We start from the raw sequence: 17,419 nt of genomic DNA, 5'->3' as shown, positions 1-17,419 counted from the left end.
CGAGACACACTGGACTTCCGACGACTATGCGGAGACTCGCCCCTCGAATCGTCCGTCGAAAGCCCCGCAGACCTCGACTTCCATGGCTTGAACACCTTACCTACCGACAACAACTTCTTGCGCTCCCGCAAGGCTTTGGACGTGAGCGACTGGCAGTCGACACAGTCATCTGTGTCATGGGCCTCCCAGAGGCACCAGAGGTAGGCGTTGTGCGAGTCAGTCACCGACATCTTGGACCCACAGTCCCCACACTTCTTAAAGCCAGTACGCGGGGTGGATGACGAGGTAGATATCTTCACGAAGAATATACTTCACAATACGAACAGGTTTGAAGAACCGAGAAAGAACTGAAACTCCAAAGAGTCAAGGCCAAAGCTAACACGTTCGCGGAAAAAACAGAACCGAGGCTACTGGCGTCGTGCGTCCTACTTACAACATCCAGTGACGTCGGCTGTCGGAGGAGGTCCTCGAGGGTGGCGTATCGACGTCATCGACGCAGGACGCCGAAGATTTTCTGAAGCAGCACAGCTTTGGTGATTACATGTCATAGATATGGAATACGTCGGAGGACCCTATCCCCTCGAAATGGAGGTTAGTTAGGACAGAGTCAGGGGGAGAATCCAAAGAAGGGGACAGGGGAGGTATGAAGAAAGAAGCACGCTTCATCGTTTGCATGACGGAGAAGGAGATTGGCAGTGCAAAAGAAGGAGACTGGGAACAGGGGAGGAAAATGAAGGAGGAGAGAGTGGTCAGACCAGGATAGAGGGGCAGTGAGGGAGTTGGAGAGAGGAATGTCTGATGAGATGAGAGCATCCAAAGTATTGTGAGGGAGAGAGTGTTGCAGAGGTCACGGAAGAGAGAGTTATCCGCATCAGGGGAGTCGAGATCGAGTCGAGATGGATATGTTTGGGGGAGGAGAAGAGGTCAGCCCATTCCAAGAAGACAAGGGAGGAATGACCAGGGGGTCTGTAGATGGTAGCGAGAGTAACAGAGAAAGAAGGGGAGATAGACAGCCTGCAGACTAGGCTTTCAAAGGGAGAATAGGATTGAGTAGGGATGATGGCAGCAGTAAACCACTCAGGGAAGATCAGAGCCACTCCACCAGATTGAGAGGGTCTGGGGTTGGATATGATCTTGTAGCCATAAGGAAGAAGAGTGACAAAGGCAGTGACGGGGCTGGCATTAAACCAAGTCTCAGTAAGGGCAAGGAGGTCAAGGTCTTCAAGGAGGCAACAGATGTCAGAGGAGTGTTTAATGGCAGAGCGAGAGCTGTAAGTAGCTAAGTGAAGCAGGCTTCTACTTGGAACCCCTGGGAGTGGGTGGGGGGTTAGGAAAGGAGGGATGTAAGGCAAGGGTGGGAAGTTGGAGAGGGAAGGACCAGGCTTGCCTAGAGGGAGAAGGCTGGCCTGAAAGCCCTGGGCCACGATAGTTCCATTGTAATAAGACATTAATGGTGCATTTGGAAGATGCAAAGTGAGCCAAGAGTACTTACCATCTAGTGCCGCCAGAAATGGGTGAGGAGGAGAAAGGGGAGACCTCAGAGACCATATGAGGGGTCGTTGGTTAGTTGAAAGAACAGTAAAGAGAATATCAGTGTTAGTTTGTCTGGAAGAAGCATTGATGTAGGTGTCTGCGATGGGCAGACCAGGGTTGGATCTTACGAGTGCCTTTTTTAGTTTCTTCCTTCCAGACCTTGTGAGAGTGTTACATAATTACAATATACATCATGTTATATAATTACAATATATAATATTACAGTGTGGCATATTAACAGTACAATCAGTATTCTGGGTGCACGATATAGCGACAAAACTGTCGCCATGAGAGATCAGAGAACTCTTGTAGGAAGCCGACTTGGGTTACAGATCAAAGTCAAGACAGGCCTAGGACACGCTCCATCGCTCTGAGGTCTAGGAGCTTCTGCAACTCGGCCCGGAGAGAGGGAGACCCTGCCTGTTGTAAGGGATGAGAAGGTGGGGTAGCTGGGAAAGGCAGCCGAAAACCCGATCGGCCAACTGACAAAACCCACTGGTTGTCGGTAATGGTCCTCATGTCTCCAGATGGGAAGAGATCCTTCCTCCCACCGGAGACCCAGTGTTAGGGAGAATTCTCTTATAAGGCTAATTTCCCAAACCTAGTGAGTCCCCCAGCAGCTTTGCTGGATGGATTCTTGTTTTTTTTTCTCCTGCTAAGGGTGAGACTCTTTTACTCCCACTCTTAGGTGTTTTGGTGTTTCTCCCAAATTTGGCAGGCCTCTGCGAGCACGTCCTTTTGAAGAAAAAGACCAGAGCGCTCTTGTGATATTAAGGTCAGGGCCCCCGAGAGAGAGCTCCCTCCTGCAGGGATGCAGGTTACGGGGTTAGAATTTCTAGTAATACCATCAAATGGAACACCCTGTCATGAGGCGCTCTGATAGAATGTGGCAGGTGCTCATTATCTTCGTCCATCTGCCCCTCATCCTTTGTAGCGGGAACTGAAGGCTGTTCCGAAATAAACATGGAGGATCAGGCCCTTTTAGCTCAGGGACTTGCACAACAGGAGTTTGCAGCACCAGAGAAACTGGAGGGAATGGAGGCCCTGCTGAAAGCGGAGGAGGCAATTCTGGTACCTGCTGAGGCAGTGGCGGAACAGGCTAAGGCTCGAGAGGTAAACTTTATGGAAATACAGCCTTAAAACAACTGTTGGCGAATCCAGATTGGCTGGTATATGAATTCAAAAGAATGTTATGACTGTACTCAAAAGGCTGCAGCATCAGACCCTATGGCTCTGAGGCCGTCTAGTGCCTTGAACATGACCAGAAAGAAAAAAAAAAGTCTGAATCTGTTGCGCCAATTGTCTTTACTCTATTACAGATTCTTATGTCAATGATCTGAATTTAATACAGGTTCTTGTTTCCTTTTTTTATTTCTTGTATCTATATGGAGTCTTTTGCACTTGCATGTTTAGGTACACTTTTACATTTCTTCTTGTATTATGCGTTCACTCCATTATGTCTTCATTGTTTCATTTTTCCATTTCCTGATTCAATTGGTTGATTTGAGTAAATTGCACATTGCCTAGGATTCCCTCTCAAATTCCCTCGACCTGCGTTTCCCCGTCTTATATTAGCAGACGGTTCAGCAGGAGGGATGCAACTCAATTATAATGACGCTTGAACCTGGAATTAAATGGAAATGTGTGTCAATACCTTTAGGAAATTAGAAATAGCTATACTGTGTATAATTCATGTATTGCGACACTTGTTTTTCATTCTACATTTTTTAAGCATTGAAAGTGCCTTTTAGAAAGAAGATCGCAATAGATTTTCAATTAAAGCAAGAAATTGATTTCACAAGGGAGACAGTGCTATATGTCCACTAGAGAATAAACAGACTAAGGCGTGAGAGGAATAGGGTACATATCATTGAAGAGACTCCTAGAATATTCCTTCATCAAGTCCAAGTGCATGAGGGCCTGGAATTTGCCAAAGTAAGCATCCTCTGCGGAAGGCCTAGACTGAGGAATGGGTAGAAATGGCCAATCCAACAGAGTGTATCTCCACAACTCCGTTGAGGTAGGCTGCCACAATCGTCTGCTCCTGACTGGATCAACATAATGCAGAGGAGTGGACGTTGGAGGGTGTGCAATGGTTGGCGGAAGGGGAAATCACGAGCGCCAGTCGATTGCCGGCTGAAATAAATTTCTGTTATCTAGCCTGACAATGAAAAGAGCGGCTCAGCCATCATCCGGGGTCCTCCTGACAAAGTCGTTAAAACTGTTGATTTGGAAGGACCCAACAAAATGGACACCTCTGACCACGTAGGTGGAGTTGCCATTTTGTCGCACTCTAAAGAGACCAGCGTCGCAGGCCTATGTTAAGCCATTGTCACCACAGGATTTATTGGGTCCCTCTGAGGAAACTTCGGCAGAGCCGCTAGTGTAAGACCTTGGACATTTACCTGCCTTCTAAGCCTCAGACTTTTTATCCCCTATTTGGGGATCCTCAGGAGCAACACCGGTACTTTTAGCCCATTTCCAGGGAACCTCAGGAAAAATTCTAGTACGTTTAGTCTCTGACTGGGGATCCTCAGGAGTTACCCCGGTAGATTTAGCCACGGGGTGCACTTAGGCCCTTGAAGGGGAAACTTGGAGTTTACTCCGGTATACAGGTTAGATCCTTTTGGTATACCTCAGGGCAAACCCTGGTAAGACGAGTGCTGCAAGGCCCCCTCCTAGCACTTGAAGACCCCGGGAAGGAGTCACCCAGCCCGGGGGCCCTAAAAAGTAAGGAACTTACTGGACGATTACTCTTCTCGTCAAACTGCTGAAAGTGAGCCAGAGGTAGCCGTTGGAACACGTCCTCCCAGCTGAGGAGCCTTCCCTGAAGTGCCCGAACGGATAGAGTGTCCCAGTAAAGACAGGAATCGAACCGATGTTGTGTGCTTAAGCACTCCAGACAAATAGAATGAGGATCCGCCCTCGCAAAGCGACACTCTCAAGAAGAACAGGACACAAAACCCAGTCCCTCTGACATAGACAGCGATGAAGATGACAGCGAAAATGGAGACGGAAGTTTGAAGGACAGGATGAGAAAAAACAAACAATCCCAGCGATGCAAGCGCGTCCAACCCCGACGGCACAGAGAAAAGGACTGAAGGGCGATGCACTGGGTGGGGCTCAGGTAGGCGGGGCTACAGCCACATGTGGTGGCCCCATGTAAAAAGGAGTGAAAACTACACACAAAGGATCCTCTAACAATTCCTCACAAGGGAGGGAAAGCACAAGTTATTCAGAAATAGGTTCTTATACACCCTAGCAACACTTCCCATTAGTTGTGAACCAGTTCAGCAAGACAGTGCATCAATATAAGCAATATTTAGAATGAAAACTAAGCAAAATGGCATTTCACAATCATTATGCAGTGGGAAGAAAGAGTAGTTATAAGAAAGGGGTGCACCACACCGTTTGAATGGAGAATCAATCTCGAGAAGGAAGATCTACCAAATGTGACCAGAGTCAGTAGGCCTGTGCCAGAGTTAGTGGTACAGGGCAGGGGCACAGGAGCAAAATGTTCTCGTAGCTGCAGTCAAGTCTTTGGTTAACGATATTTGAATTGGTGGTTGCAAAAGTTGAAAAGACAATGTTAAGAGAGAGGGGGTGGCAAACCCAACAGGTAAGTAAAGGATTGAAAACACCTTTAGCATTACCGCGAAGAAAGGGCGGCCTGGCGGAACAATGTACCTTAAATGAAGAAGTGGCTCCTGTGGTGGCGTTTGTTCCTGGTAGTTCCTGCAGTTCGGGTGATCCAGCAGAGGAAGAGATGCTCTCGCGTGGAGGAAGGTTCGAGTTACTGCCCTACCCAGGGATGAAACCAGCTGCGGTGCTGCCAAAACGAAGTTTAAAAGGTACGTTCCATTTAATCGCGGTCCGGGTCGATAGCTGCCTGGCTATCCGGTCTCCAAGTGCAGGGCACTGGCGATTCGACCACGGCAGGTTCGGGAAGGCGATTGGCAAACTGGTTGGCCCCACCAGCTCAAGGGAAGAAGGCTCTTTCAGATGAATATCTTCTTTCGTCGTGTGGAGAAAAGTGGTGAGACGCTGCAGCAGGGCTTCTCCGGTGGTTCAGACGTTGCAGATGTCTTTGGCTTCTCTCCTCTTCGGCTTCTTAGTTCCAGTGGCGACGTCTTGCTCTTCCAGTCCTCAGGACCCTGCTTTTATGCAAAAAGAACCCCATTCATACAGCTTAGCTGTCACTCACACAGTCGAGTGGTCATCTTGGCGGGAGACCTTCCAGCCTATCAGGATAGAGTGCGACATGGGTTGCGGAGGCAACCCTGTCCAGGGGTCCTACTCCCTCCCACAGAATGGACCCACCCCAGACTCAGTGGTGCCGGAAGGAGGGCTTCTGGGCAGAAGCCCGCCAAATGGACAAACAAATGATCCCCGACCTGGGTTAGGATTGTAGAGAAAGACTCGAGAAATAAGTTATATTAAAGTTCTGGCAATAAAAACCTACCGGAGCAAAGTTAATATTAAAATGCACCGGCGGTATGTTAGAGGCTGTCAGGAAAAAGCGGTAGCCTCGAACAATGGGAAAATCCCATAGAAAAATATTTGCGGTCGAATATTTATGGTAGTAACCACTGCCACCAGCCAGAAACCTTTGAGAGAGGGACTTTAGGGTACCCCCTCGAAAATGAACATAGGGAAACAACTATTAACCCCTTCCAATACCTCCATAGTAAGATGGGTTGTACTGGTTTAGTTCATAAAGATTTGACTAGTAAAGTCAACGGGGACTTTACATGCCCTGGGAGACAGTAGTCAGTCCCAGGGTATGGAGTCTATGTTTGGGGGTCGCTACGACACCCCTGTGTCACTGCACGGATGGTGCTGTGTAACACATGTGCATAAAGATCCCATAGGCATTAAACACAAAAATAGCCTAGATCACACATAGCAAAAATGCCTAAGAGTGGGAAAAAGAGTCTCACTCTTAGCAGGCAAAAAGAAATAAACCCTTCAAATCCAGCAAAGCTGCTGGGGGACTCTGTAGGTAAGGGAAATTAGCCATAGAATGAGAATTCTCCCTAACACAGGGTATGAAGGAGCCACATTCGATGTGCCCGGTTAAACCATCACCAAGTATAAATCTGAATTTGCAGAGCGCAAACATATCCACAAATGTCTCCTTTTGCGAGCCTGCAACAAGCCAACCTTTTTAGATTTATTTGTTGTTTTGGTTGTGCCAAAGATACCATTCCTTGCGCGAGAATTTATGAAATGGAACTAAAATTGGTGTGTTAGTGACTGAAACACTCTGATGCCTTGGCACAGTCTCCATATTACTGACAAAGGCAGTAGAGGGCCGGTCAATGGAAATGGAAGGGGAAAACTTCAGACAAAGCCCAGTGGCCATAGGAAGTAGATGGTATATGGTACACAGTACAGTGTGGGGACTTTTTAAGGTTAGAGCCTTAGTTCTAAGGTTGTGTATGGTCTTTGCAAACTCCTTTCTTTCATTCTATCAGTTCTCAAAGTATTGATTACTTACCTGGTTCAATTTCTTTATTCACTTGCTTTACAGTACCTTGAAAAGTATTTGCGCTTAAAAGTAAAGTGTTAGTTCGCCTAGCAGAGAATGTTTTAGTGCGTTACTTACCTGTGCGGTTTAATCGCTAAAAACTGTCGACAGCCTAAACAAACAACTGTATTTGTATACATTCTGCCTGACTTGTATTAAGACTGCTCTGTGTGTGCTTAATCGAACCCTTCACCACTCACTCGCCCTCCTAAGTCTAAGCCTTGCGGTTCAGTCAAACTACCCAGATAGTTTGGCTAGAAAGGGGTTGTCCCTGTTCATCAGAAAAGGGTGGCCTCTCAGAATCTGTCAGTAGAACTGACTCTGAAAATCCATCTCAACACCCTCTCCCTGCTGTAGTGCAATGTTTGAAGTCCTCTTCACTGGGGCTTCGTACCCACGGATGCAGGGGCCACTGCTGAGGTGGTGATGTCCCTCTAAGGTCCAAGGCCACTTCCTTGATCGGGGAGGGGTGGGAGATGGCGCATGTGCCTGTCCACTAACACAGTGAGCGCAGTAGGGGAAGGGTCGAAACCCCCTTTTTCTTGCTCAATCCTGTGGGTCATGATCCTTGCACAAACAGTATAAACAAGTCCTGTGGGGTTGGAGACAGACATTCATCTCCCGCAATGAGGAGAGGTTGTCAAAAAGACCATGAAGGGAAAGACACAGTCGGAACAAAAGCAGCAGAGGTTAGAGGAAGGTTGCTGAGAGCACAAGGGCAAGAGAAGAGTATAAGTAAGAATGGCGGAGGTTGGAAAAGAGGGCTTGAAACAGAGGAGGAGGAAGCTGAGAAAGGTCACTGGAAGAAAAGGAGTAGGATAGTACGGAATGTGAGACCTGAGGAGGTTGAAATTAAGTCCTGAAAAGAGCAAATAGGAGAGTAAGCAAGAGCAAAGAGTGCAAAGGACTGTAAACATCTGGGGAAGAGGAAGTAGGCTACAACACAGGAAGAGGCAGACGTAGTAAGGAGCGTCCAGGTGCTTCCAAGGTAGTAGAAGATGGCCTGATCAGATGTCATGGAGGAATGCAAAAGGTAGAACAGAGGAAAAGAAAAAAGGAGTATCCAACTGGGAGGGTGTCCAATGCACCATTGTTTGCTGAAACTCTGGAAGAGTCTGCCAGCATCATCCCCAGGCTTGTGCCTTGCCATTCCCAATCCTAGAGCGATCTGGTGCAAGTCATACAAGCTCAAAACTCCGGCCGGTGACCCAGGGGCCCATTGAGCCCAACGGGTGGGAATTTGCACCAATGACATTCAGGCAAGGGTGACACAGGAGCATCCACTGTCAAGGTCAAGTGGGGCAGGGGAGTCAATAAGAGGCATAGACTTATGTAGACTTAAATGGTGTTTTCTGATAAAGTGTTCAAGTGAGGAACAGGATCTTAAGTATGAAGGTGTCTTTTCTGTAGTTTGAAAAGTGAGAGTATATTAGTCTCCTTATGACCAAATAGTTTCAACGTCAGGGTCACCCTGGCCAATAATCCACAGTATGATGATGGTGGTTCCACAGCGTGAGCTCATTTAAACACTGTTTCATGTAACGTAAATCCAGCTCGGAAGGACTAGCGCACTGCACATGTCATGGAGGGGAACTATAATAAGGGTATGTGCCAGAGAGGTCCATTCTGTACACAAGGAGGCGGGTCAGTGTGAGCCAGTCAACAGGTCGAGTAGGACCAGTAGGCACAAATCGCGTTGTGCAGGATTTAAAGAGCATCATGCGTGACCTGGAAAGTAGCCGTTTTACTGCTAAATTTTGGTCTGAGTACTGATGGGTAAATCCTGGAGCAGGCCGTGTAGGTTTATACGATTTTACAACTGGTTGCCAAGTGCCTTCCCCGTGATTTTTGAAATTAATTGGAAGCTAGAGATCGATCAGTAGTTTGCAAGATCGTCTGGATACAAGGTGGATTGTTTGAGAAGTCAGATACATGCTGTTTTTAGGGGGCGTACGGAGCAGATACGTGCTGTTTTTAGGGTGCTTACGGAGCAGATACGGGCTGTTTTTAGAGGGCGTACGGAGCAGATACGTGCTGTTTTGAGGGTGCTTACGGAGCAGATACGTGCTGTTTTTAGGGTGCTTACGGAGCAGATCCGTGCTGTTTTTAGGGTGCTTACGGAGCAGATGCGTGCTGTTTTTAGGGTGCTTACGGAGATGCATTGCAGGAGTGAGGCATGTATTCATGTGAGGTGGTAGTGTGGGCGGCCCCCTTGATATGCTTTAGGGGCAGTGCCATCTTTGTGTATGGTTGGTTGAAATGACTAGAGTGTCAGCAAGACCTGGGATTGTGGATGGAGGGGGTTTTAGAAGGTTGGCTATGGTGCCAGAGGGAGGGGCTACTGACTGTAGTTCTGGGGTTTGCAGGGCTCCCCTGATCTCCCATTCTTTCGACCCTGCTCCTTGCCCAGTGCCAATCTCCACTCTTGGGATTGTTTCTCAGTATTTCTCTTCTTAGCAACTGCTGTCCTCTTCTCCTTAGTCTCTGTGGCTTTCCTCCCTCCAACCTCTGGTGTAAACCTCCCAAACTCGGAGATAGTTCTCTTGCCGACTTATTTGGGGATAAGGCACGGCGGTCGGGGTGAGGGCTTTCGGCACTTTCACCCTGCCCTAGGGAATAGCTCTCTCCCGACAACTTGGGGGAAGCCCTCTCCCCAACACTTGGTTGGTGCAGTTCTCCCCAACCTCATGGGTACCTCCTGCAATTACCATACTCTGATATTCCTTGCAACCTATTTCTTTCTGATACATTTTCTTCACACTTATTGTCCTACTCTCCTCTCCTCTAGCTCTCCTAGTCACCTCCATGCATCTCCTCTTTTTCAACACACTCCTTCTCCTGGTCTCTGCCCACTCCAAGCTCCCGGCCCACTTTCCCAGTCGGTGCTCACCTTATACTCTCCCATGGACGGAGGCTTCCTCATGGCAGTCAATCTTGGATATCGAGACGCTGCATAAACCCGGAAAGAGCGTCTGACAGTCCTGCACGCTCTGGGTTACATCATCTAGGCGCCTCACTTAAAGTGTGGGAGCCCATGGGAAAATAGAAACAAACAAGTTGCATTGTGCGCGTCTTGCAAACTATTTCAGGAGGTCGTGCCCATGAGAGTCTAGTTCCTCCAGGATGAGGTTCATGAAGCAGATTTACAGGAGACTCTACTGGAGACAATCTTTCTTAAAAGAGCCTTCTCAGTTAAGCTGCTCTTGCGACAAGTCCCTGCCAGGTTCACAGTTGAGGATGTGGTGAATGATGAGCTACTCCCCACATAGTGCCCGGGCTGAGCATCACAAAATGTGGCAGCGCCCAGGCAACACCCTGTCCCAACGCCTAAAGCAAGGCTGGGCCCTTTGTCACACCACCCAGCCAAGCCCCGAAAGAAGGAGCACCATGGCACTTTAAAACCACAGACACTGAAGACAACTTTTACCGGACGTCCAAGCGGCAGAACAAAAAAGAAAAAGGGAGAGAGTAGGGGACTACAGTCCTCAAAGCACATCATTATTGCAGTCTGCCCCACACCCTGGGGGCACTTTCTTTGAAAAATAAAACATTCTGAATGTTACTTTATAAGGTGCTGCCTGATCTCTTGCTGTGAAAGTCACAATTTCCCTATTACAGATGAGAAGTGATGTCACAACTAAAGTGAAATAACATTACATACAGGTTTTTAAACAGGTCATATATAGTATATTTGCATTGATATATTCAATAAGTCACTTTCCTACGTGAATGACTGAAAAATGATACAGAGAGCAAGTGCAAGGTACTGAGAGTTACATCGGAGACGCTGTGTGCTGTGAGGTCGAGCACATCGTACTCAGACACTGGTGCCTCTGCGATACTGACTAATATTAGATTAGTTATTTACGTATCATGATGAAACCACAACATATTTCTCAATAACAACTAAGCTGATGTTCAACGGCTAAATCAGAATAATTCCTGTAAAACACACCAACCTTCTTTCTTTTCTTGGTTCTCTTCTGCAGCAGTTTTGTCTGCTCTGAAGAAAATACGTGCGCTGCTGAGCGAGAAATAAAGCAGTTCAAATTCCTAAATAGGAAGAAAGAAAGGTTTGTGTAAGGTGTATGCAAAAAATGATCTGGTGCATAAAGCAATTTGTTCTCCTTGAGATTGTGGCAGAGATGCAAAGTTTGAAATGATCCAATGTTTATTATGGGTTTCCATTCAATGCAGGCAATAGATGACCAGGGGGCAGAGGTGTGAGCATGTAGGCATATAGTACAGATTGACAATAGCAACTCTGCACCCCCACTCCAGAGATCTTTCCCCGGGTAGCAGATATACGGACCCTACTCAGCACACAGCGTATCATATGGCTCAGCACTTTGGGAAGCGAAGCATGCTTAGAAGGTATAATACATACTTGCAAGACACAATAAGAGAAGGGCCACACAAAAGATTTGTCATTTTTAAAAGAAATGTTGTGCAAAAACATTATCAACAGTTTGTAGAGTTCAGCAACTGCTATAGGCACGGCCGACATTCAGAAAAATGTGAACACACAGTCATAAAACTATCCACGAGTCCAACAGGACCTTTGGTGGTATAAAGGCCCTCTTAAAAACAACCCCCACCCATTATTTCCATCAAAAACACCCCAACTGCTGAACGGCAAGTGCTTGCCAAAGCAAATCTACGAGCCAAGATACCAGATCTGCCAAAGGAGCACTATGGAATCGAGGGACTAAAAGAGGATCCAGAAGACGAGGGAACTGCAGTAAAGGGATCCAGTCACTGAAGTCAACGCACAGGGAACAGGTTACTTACCTGTAACTCCTGTTCTCCAGCATGGATTCACATGCTCAAGAAAGAAAGCAGTTTTGCTTTACACTAAAAACTGCTAGTCTCTGCATTGTTCACAGGGCCTTCTGGGGTCTGGGGCCTCAATACCTCCAAATCTCTCTTCCTAAATATCTTCCTTTGAGCTCTTCTCTCATTCGCCTCCAACTCCCTCAGGGTCAGTCGCTTCTCCAAGAAACGAGTTGGTGGCAGATTTCTTTCTTCGGCTGGGGCCTGCCTCTGGAACAGCCTCCCTGAAACTTGAGAACCATCTCCGGTTCCGGAAGCACCTCAAAACATTCCTCTTTGCTTCTGCTTTCTCTCCTCCTCTCCCCTGCTGAACTCCTGGCCGAATCTGAAATTGCACTGGTCACCAGGCTACCCTCTGTTCTTGGGCCCAGGTCCCCTCCCCACCAGTTGCACACCTGCACTGCCCCCCTGGCAACCCTTGCACTCTGGAGCTGTGTTTGTATCCCTACAGCACCCTACCAGCACTTGACACTGATGTCTGCACTTACCCTTGCACTTGCCACACTTCTTATTTATTGTTTTTATTTTATTACTGTTTATCCTATGTACTGCACTGCAACTCCCCCTTTCCCCTCAAACTCCCCCACCCTCTCCCGCACTTGCAGGATCTCAATGTCACCTGGCCTAGTAAGATCGTTGTCTGTCTTCCCTCTGTTCCCCCTCCCTTGCCTCATTGCGCCTTGAAACACTTGTGTATAGGCGCGTTATAAATGCCATATCATATAGCCAATCATCCTTTGAGTCATACTGCCCCCAGCCAATGACACGCGTCCTCCTAAACTCCACCCCTGGTGGCCATTTTCAGATTTTGTAGCGTAAAAAGTGGCACTATGAACCAAGAAGAGCCAGAGAGGAGAAGGAGGGAGGGTTTGCATGTGAATCTATCCAAGACCCATGCTGGAGAACAAGATTTCCAGTTAAGAAACGTGTTCCTTCTCCAGCATGGGATCTGCATGGATTCACATCCTCATGAATACGATTACACAGCAGTACATATACACAACCACAGGAGGTGGCAAGGCTCAACAGAAGCAATATACTTACACCTGGAACAGACTCACCTCATGCAAACAGGATGTGAAGCACTGCATGGGGGACCCGGCACTCCTCCCTGGAATGCCAGTCGACGCAGTAGAATCCTGTGTAGGTTCTGGAGGACCTGCACGTAGCAGTCCTGACTTTGTGTCTCGGGTGACCACCAGAGGGAAACACTGTTGTGCAATAGCTCTGGTGGATTGGGCTCTATGCCGGCCTGGGAGTGGTCTGTTAGCCAGACAATGACAGTGCATCATACAGCCGGAGAGCCACCTGGAGATGGAAGCATTAGACAGGACCTTCCAATGTCCCACAGGTCCAGAATTGACGAACAGCTGAGACATCCTCTGAAAATCATTTGTGGTGCCACATAGAACTTCAAGCCGCGAGCAACATCCAGGGAATGCAACGTCCTCTCAAAAAGCATAGAAGGGTTCCGAAAAAACACTGGCAGGACCAAAGGCTTATTAAGATGAAAATTTGAATAAACCTTTGGCATAAAGAATGAGTTTGCAGAACCACCGTAGCTAAGTGGAATGACAAATATGGATGTTTACAGAAGAGTGCATGCACTACCCCAACCCGCCTGGCCGAGGTGATCGCCACCAGAAAGGTGGTCTTCCATGACACAAACTTCAAAGAGGCTCTGTTAGGGAGAATTCCCCAAAATGGCTAATTTCCCTTACCTACTGAGTCCCTCAGCAACTTTGCTGGATTTCTAGGATTTATTTTTTTCACTTGGTCAGAGTGTGAGCCTTTTATCCCACTCTTACATGTGTCTTGCTGTGTGTGTTTTGTGTGATCTTGGGCTATGGAGCCTCACCTACTCCATAGACAACCATTTCTTATGTGTGTTACACAGCACCCTCAGTGCAGGGATACAGGGTTGTCTTTCAGACTTCCCACTGACTCCAGTTTCTGGGACGGACTACTGTCTCCCAGAAACATGTAAAGTTTCCATTAACTTTACTTAGTCTCTTTAAACCTGTTAGGGAGAATTCTCTGTTTAGGCTGAATTTCCCTACCTAGTGAGTCCCCCAGCAGCTTTGCTGGATTTCTGGGGTTTAATTTTTTTCTCCTGCCAAGAGTGAGACTCTTTTACCCTCACTCTTGGACATGTTGAAGTGTGTTTTCTTGGTTAAACCTTGTGTTGAATGGGCTATGGGGTCTTTTACTCCATAGGGCCTCATGTATTTTTGTGATGTGGGTCACACAGCACCCTCTGTGCCGTGACCCAGGGGTGTCCTAGGGACTCCCCAACATAGACTCCATACCCTGGGACTGACTACTGTCTCCCAGGGCATGTAAAGTCACCAAAGACTTTGCTAGTCTTGAATCCTGAACAGAACCAGTACAAACCATCATATTGTGGACGTACTGGCTGGGGCAATTCGATTGCCCCAGGGTCTGTTAGTCGAGGGGGCACGTCTCCGTCCCCCCTGATCGAGTTTTGGCTGGTGGCAGTGGAAACTACTTTTTATATTCGACCGCGAATATTTCCCTATGGGATTTCCCATTGTTTTAGGCTAACACATTTAATTATTTATTTACGGTAGCCTTAAACATACCGCCGGTTTATATATTTATTTTTATAACTCCGGTTGGGACTTTTTGCCAAAACTTGATTCTAAAATGGCGTTGGTGTTCGCCTCTGTAACTCTGACCCAAAGTGGAGCCCTTTGTTCCACTTTTGGCGGGCTTCTCCACAGAAGCCCTCCAAAGTGGTGCCACTCTGTCTGGGGTACTTAGGAGGGGTGGAGGGGGATTTAGGCACCCTGGACTGAGTTACCTTGGTAACTCAAGTCGCACTCCGTCCTGATTGGCCCAAGTGGTGAGCCGCCCGGCTCACCACTTAGCATGGTTGAGTGACAGCTAGGCTGGGTGAATGGGGGTTTGCTGCATAAAAGCAGGGCTTTGGGGACTGGGACTTCAGAAGTCGCCACAGGACCAAGAATCCGACGAGGGAAGAGCTGAGCCGACCTGCTTCGACGACACCACCCGGTGGAGCCCTGCTGAACCGTCTCACCACTTTTTCCCGACGACCGAGGAGAACTCTTAACGGAGTGGCTCCTTCCCTTGACTGGTGGGGACAACCAGTTTTCGCCTTCTTTCCGTTCTTTGAGGTATCTCGTGGCCGCCTTGCCTGTGCCAAGCACCCCGGCAACCGGAATACCACACTTTACCCCCATACCGCGAAAGTCGGTACCAACCCTTTAACCGGAGGACTCCGCGGCTGGTTTCTTCCCGGGCAGTGCAACGACCCTCTTCTTCTGCTCTTCAGCGAGAACTTCTTCTCCCCTGACCGACGTCGAGCCCTGCTGCCACTGCCTGGAACAACTGCCACCGCTGGAGGATCCTTTCCGCTTAAGGTACTGTGTTCTGCCTGGCTTCCCTTGCTACCGACTGTACGGGGTAGATTTAGTCCCCGGCTTTCGAACCTGGGAGTGCCTGGGACACTTTGGCTAAACTTTCTGAGCCACTCTAACCTCTTTTTGACTCTTTGCAAGACTTTGAATCTCTAACTAACAGTGTGATCTTGGGCACATTTTCGCTCCGGCTACTCTAAGAGTGGGCCCTGCCTAGTGACTTTTGCTCACCTGTGACTTTATTCTTCTTTAAGCCTATTGCAAGTGCTCTGGACCTTAGAGTGGTGTGTCTAACCCATTTCTGCTTTTTCTCTCCCTTTCTTGGAAACTACTAGAGTGTCATCTAACGTTAAGCACTCACCTCTGTTTTAATTAAGTGGTGTTTACTTAGAGTTGTCTAGATAGGAGAAAGGATTGAATCTACTTTCATTATAACTGTGTTGAAGTGCTTTTACTATATTTTTGCTAGAGTGTTTTTAACTTATGTGTATTTTAAATAAATAACTATATACTTTTGAAACCAAGCTCTGGTCAGTGTTTGCTTGTGCTATTGTGTTTTGGTACATATTGTGTATACTTTACATACTGCCTAACTCTTCTTGAGAGAAGTCTGACTGCTCAGCCACAGCTACCAGGTAAATCTGGGTGGTACAGACTGCTACCAAAGGGGTTTACTGCTCTACCTGTAGTCTTAAATCTTTTGCAGTGTTCCCCAAGGGAACTGCACAGGTTTCTGCCTAACACTGGTGTACAGCGGTGGGATTTGTATTGAGTATACATTTTATTGTGCTTTAGATACCTTAGTGCAACTAACCACAAAGCTTAGCACTGAAAAAGTAAAACCTCTAACATGTCAGTTATAGAAAGCTATAGTCAAGAGTCCCTTGCAGCCAAAACTGCTGATTGTTTAAGAGTGCTCTGTAAACATAAGGATCTCCTGACTAAGGGCAAGAAAATGGAGCTGATTGAAAGATTGTTAGCTAACCAAAGTCTGGGTGATGGTTCAGAGGAACCTACCACTCCAGCAACTGTAGATGACAGTGTTGAAGTTAACATGGAGCAAAATGTTGATGGTTCTGAGGAAGAGTCAGAAGAGGAGGGTGAGGCTGTTGTAACTGTCCCCCCTAGGCCTCTGCCTGCTCTACCTGCTGTGCCTACTGGACCTTTACCAGGTCCCACATTTAGTCCTCAGTACTTTGAACTAGAGAAAATGAAGCTAGAATTGGAGTATAAGAAACTTAATGCTCAAACTGACAAAGAACTAAGGCTAAGGGAAATGGAGCTCAAGTATGACTTAGAAATGAAGAAATTATCTGTTGAGAATGTTTCTCTCTCTGGCTCCTCTAGAAGTTCCAGTCCTAAAAGACCCCGGATGCCTAAAGAATTGGTTGGTATGTATGAGCCTAAGTTGGATGTGTTGGATTGGTTGTCTCTGTTTGAATATAATCATGGGCTCCAGAACATCACAGGAAATGACTTACTCACCTGGTTGTTCTCTAGGCTTCCCCCTGTTGCAACTGATGTGGTAATGGAGATGGGGGAGGAGGATAGGAAGGACTATGAATGTGTGAAACTAGCTTTGATAGCTAGGTTTGGGAAGACCCCTTCCCAGTATCTTAAGAGGTTTAGGAGCCTCAAAAAGCATGATGGTACCCCTTGGGCTACCTGGGTGAGTGAATGTTTGAAAAACTTAGAGGGATGGATTAAGGGTTACAAGGTGAACACTTATGAAGGTATGAAGAATTTGTTTATGTTGGAGACTATTTATGATGCCTGCTCTCCTGAGCTCAGACAACACTTGGCTGATTCCAAGGAATTAGATTCCCGGAAACTAGCTAAGGCTGCTGACTTGTGGGTTGCCAACAGGGCCACTCACAAGGATTCTGGGGTAACTCAGAAGAAGGATGGGGAGAAACAGCCTAAAAAAGACTCCAAAGAGAATTCTAATAATTCCTATCCCAAAGAGGGCCCCAAACCACAAAATAACCAGGGTAAGCCACATGGGAAACCTAGTCAGGCTACTGTACCTTCTGGCCACAAGCCAGAAGGAGGTCAGAACAAGCCACCCTTCCAGAGAGCATTTGGACAATGCTATGTCTGTCAGGGTACTGACCATATCAAA

The 17,419-nt window shown here is 47.4% G+C and overlaps 1 protein-coding gene across 4 annotated transcripts in view; it reads right to left on the bottom strand.

Moving 5' to 3' along the window:
• The window catches only part of WASHC4 (WASH complex subunit 4), a 1,230,387-nt gene that overhangs the window by 106,854 nt on the left and 1,106,114 nt on the right, over window positions 1-17,419 (bottom strand). For all 4 annotated transcript variants that reach the window (XM_069629940.1, XM_069629941.1, XM_069629942.1 and 1 more), the window contains one exon: window positions 11,023-11,116. In XM_069629940.1, the coding sequence (XP_069486041.1) occupies window positions 11,023-11,116 (94 nt within the window). The remainder of the gene's footprint in view (window positions 1-11,022; window positions 11,117-17,419) is intronic.

Source organism: Ambystoma mexicanum, chromosome 12, assembly GCF_040938575.1.
Source record: "Ambystoma mexicanum isolate Mex_15411 chromosome 12, UKY_AmexF1_1, whole genome shotgun sequence".
Classification (NCBI taxonomy): domain Eukaryota; kingdom Metazoa; phylum Chordata; class Amphibia; order Caudata; family Ambystomatidae; genus Ambystoma; species Ambystoma mexicanum.
The sequence above is the reverse complement of the archived record's forward strand: the minus strand, read 5'-3'. Positions and strand labels throughout refer to the sequence as shown.